The following is a 3395-nucleotide window of genomic DNA, read 5'->3' as shown; positions in this document are numbered from 1 at the left end:
TTTTAAAAAAAAGAAAGCTCTGATCTTCAAACAATAATAGTGCATAGCTACCAACTTTTCAACCCCCCCCAAAAAGCAGATTCTACATACACAAGATGGTCAAGATGGTAGGCACTGGACAAGACCTTCCACCCCCCCCCCCCCCCCCCCCCCCACCCCTCAACACAAGAACAATAGAGACAAAAAAAGTATTTACCTTTACTTAACCTCAAAGCCTGCAGAACCCTCCGCAGCTCTTCCACGGTCATGTCCCCTAACTGTAGCACTGCGCGGGCCGCAGGACTCTGCATGTCTTGCTCTGAAACAGGAAAGTGACGACAAATAAACTCGATTGACTTGATCGAGAGAGAAGCACGAGTTGATTGTTTTAGTTAGCATTTTACGGCACTCACATAGAAGTGCAGAGGATTAGAGATGTGACAAGAGAGTAACAACCAACAGTGGAGGAGGAGAGACACAAGGAAGATAGACGTTTGATACGAAAGGAGCAAACTAAGAGCTTCAATTAGTGATCACAGCATCAAAATAGGAAAAATAAAAAACTGGACAAACCCCCCCTCAACCACATGGCAGATGTTTTTCTATTCTATATCTAAAAAAAAATTAATTAAGTTTTGATCTGAGTTTATCAAAAACTGCAATAACATTTTATCAGTATCACCCAAGAAAGATGGTAGGGTCAACAACTCAACATCAGAGAAATTGAGCCAGCGGCATGCTCCATGCGTTTCTGCTGTACACAGGACAATCAACATCAACAGAAAAACCGACTCTTTGGGTACAGGTGAGAGAGACTGTTAAAGAGCAAGGGAGTAGGGGGGAAGGGGGTAGAAGAAAGTAAGAGAGGCAGATGGAAGGAAAAGAGAGGAAGGGAGAGAAGAACAGGGAAGAGGCAGGAGGACAGAGAGAAGGAGGTTAGGAGAAGTGGTAAGTGCTAAGTGCATTTTAAAACCATTTTATGCAACAGACAACACTCACCAAGAGAAGGCAGTGGTGGTTCACCTGGTTCTGTGCATTGCCTCTGGTCTTCTACCTGTTTAGGAAGAAACACATTTTTTGTGCTTTCACATATCGCGACCTCGGTGCTTTCTTGTTGTATCTCCATTTTTAATAACAATGAAAACGGTTCATAACAAAGAGTGAGCTTCAGAAGAAGTCACATTTTAACTTGTTTGAAAAAATGGAGATACTGCAAGACAGCACTGAGGTCGTGATTACTTGAACTTGTCCAAGACAGACATCCATTGTGGAAAAGAAAAGTGGTTGTTTTAGACAGCTGGACATCTTGGAAAATGTCATTATAAATTTTTAAAAGGATGCAAGGGAGGAAATAGGAAGTGGTCATTTGACCAGGTGATTTTTTAAAAATCACAAGTGGCCTTCAGAGCAGATTCGACGGTATTTACACCGAAGCTCTAACTGCATATCTGGTTTTTAACAAACTTTTTAAAGAGGTAAAAAAACAACAAAAAGAACAATCCACAAAAAAACTCCCAAAAAACAAAACTCATCTGACCTGGACGATGAGAAAAGTTAGCCTTTTGCTCTTTTTATAGTACATGCTGACAGACAATACAATGATCACCGTCAACCACAGACTTTGTTATCACACAGTACAGTATTCGCTCAGTGTACTGTCTTGACTCCTGGAACCTACTTATGGTACTATAATTAATTGAAGACGGCATATCAATGCCAGTAACATGCTACCACCAAGAAATCAAACTCTGCTTCACCAGAAGGAGATATATGTTGGTACTTAGAGTTGTTTTTTTTTAAAATTTGTTTGTTGTGTATGTACTTGCACTTTTTATTCCTCGTTGCTCTGTTCTGTACTTGTATTGGAAACGTTGTACGCCCACATAGACACAATTTGGATTTTAAAAAGGAGGCTGGTCACAAGACACATCCCAGCAGAATGACAGAATTATATTATCAGAACTAGATGAAATATCGGAGAGAGCTATGAGTCAGCTCAATGCCACCTACTCCTGCACCAGGAGAGTGGGGAAAAACCTGTTGGGTGAGGCAGAAGAGAGTTCTTGTGTATTTGGTATTCTTTGTACGCACATATTTGTTTTGCCATGGTAACCCAACTTTCTCCACATGGATTTAAAAAATGCAAATCATTTTTTAAATTTATTTCTCTAATATCCCCTGACCCACTCAGGGATTACTTTTTTTGTAAGTGTTTTATTACGGCGCTCGCAACTGCATAAGGTCATATGAGCGTGCGGGACACATTTTAAACATTTTCAGTTGGTAGGAAATTTTGAACTTTGTCTGGGTGGCTGACGAAGCCTACTCTTATCGATTTTAGACCACCAAGGGACCTTTAACTTGCGGAACTTGCACACGGGACCTCCGAGATTTTTCTCCCTTGTCCGAGAAAGCTAGGTGTAGATCTTTCCCACCATAAGATCAAGGGTGTGGCCTAAAGACAGCTGTAAGAAGGAGCCAAGGAGTAGCAGTAGAAAGGCTGCAGAAAGAGTCAGGAGCCCAGAGGAGGGGGCAAAGGAGGTGAGGGGGTGGGGGTAGAAAGTGGAGATGAAAGCAGACTACAGAACATTGCTAAAGAGCAAGAAAGGAGGTGAAAGGAGACAATTTTAGAGAGGAAATTTTTCAGTCCCTACACGGATCTTTGAATGAGAGGCGAACACCTTAACCTCTAGGCCACGAGAGCCCCTGTCCACTCAGGGATGGAACAATGTTCAACTTTTATCAACAACCAATGTGTTCCCTCACCTCCACACTCTTTTCACCGACTTCCGCTTTGTGATAGCCGTTCTTCAACGGACTCGATGGGCCCGCAGCCGCCCCTGTCCTGCTCCCCGCCACACTCGAAGGTTGGTGACCCCCTCTCTCCATCTCCATTTTCCTTTTCTTCTCTTTCACAAAGGGGCACTCAGGGTACAGCCTGGCGTGTTCATGAAAGGGATCATCCCCAGGTTCCCATTTCCTCAGTGTCTTGCCACAATGGAAACATTTTACAACATCCGTGTGACCTGAAATGCAAAAGAAAACCATGGATTTCAGTAAGAATAAATGACACAATCTACACATCGTTAGCCAGCTCAGGCTATAAAGGAAAAGGAAGGCCACGCAAAAGGTGGATCGAGGGTGTCAAGAAAACCCTAAAAAAACATAAAATCAGAACTGAAAGAGCTGCGGAGCTGGCCTACCATAGACAACTGCATCTCCCCTTGACACTTAACGGCAACAGAGGATGAAAAAGTAAAAGTAAAAAGTAAGTAAGTATTGTTAGCCAGCTTGTCAGATGTAATAAGCCCAAAATTTTGAAAATATGTTTTGTTTTGCATTTTCTTCATCTGTAGTATCTGTTGCATATATGCTCAAGAAATCTTTTGTCAAAATATAAATTCTAAATGTTGGGG

General features: G+C 42.2%; 1 protein-coding gene across 1 annotated transcript in view; it reads right to left on the bottom strand.

The window, feature by feature from the left end:
• Positions 1-196: 196 nt before the first annotated feature.
• Positions 197-3395, bottom strand: part of LOC100533535 (inhibitor of apoptosis) — a gene marked incomplete at its 3' end in the record, with an annotated part of 41749 nt that continues 38550 nt past the window's right edge. Inside the window, 3 exon segments of the mRNA XM_005095504.3 lie at positions 197-298; positions 979-1033; positions 2746-3005. Coding sequence (XP_005095561.2) covers positions 197-298; positions 979-1033; positions 2746-3005 — 417 coding nt within the window.

The sequence above is a fragment of the Aplysia californica genome, unplaced genomic scaffold (genome assembly GCF_000002075.1).
Source record: "Aplysia californica isolate F4 #8 unplaced genomic scaffold, AplCal3.0 scaffold00105, whole genome shotgun sequence".
Taxonomy (NCBI): domain Eukaryota; kingdom Metazoa; phylum Mollusca; class Gastropoda; order Aplysiida; family Aplysiidae; genus Aplysia; species Aplysia californica.
Note: the sequence above shows the minus strand (reverse complement) of the source record. Positions and strands in the feature narration are given on the sequence as shown.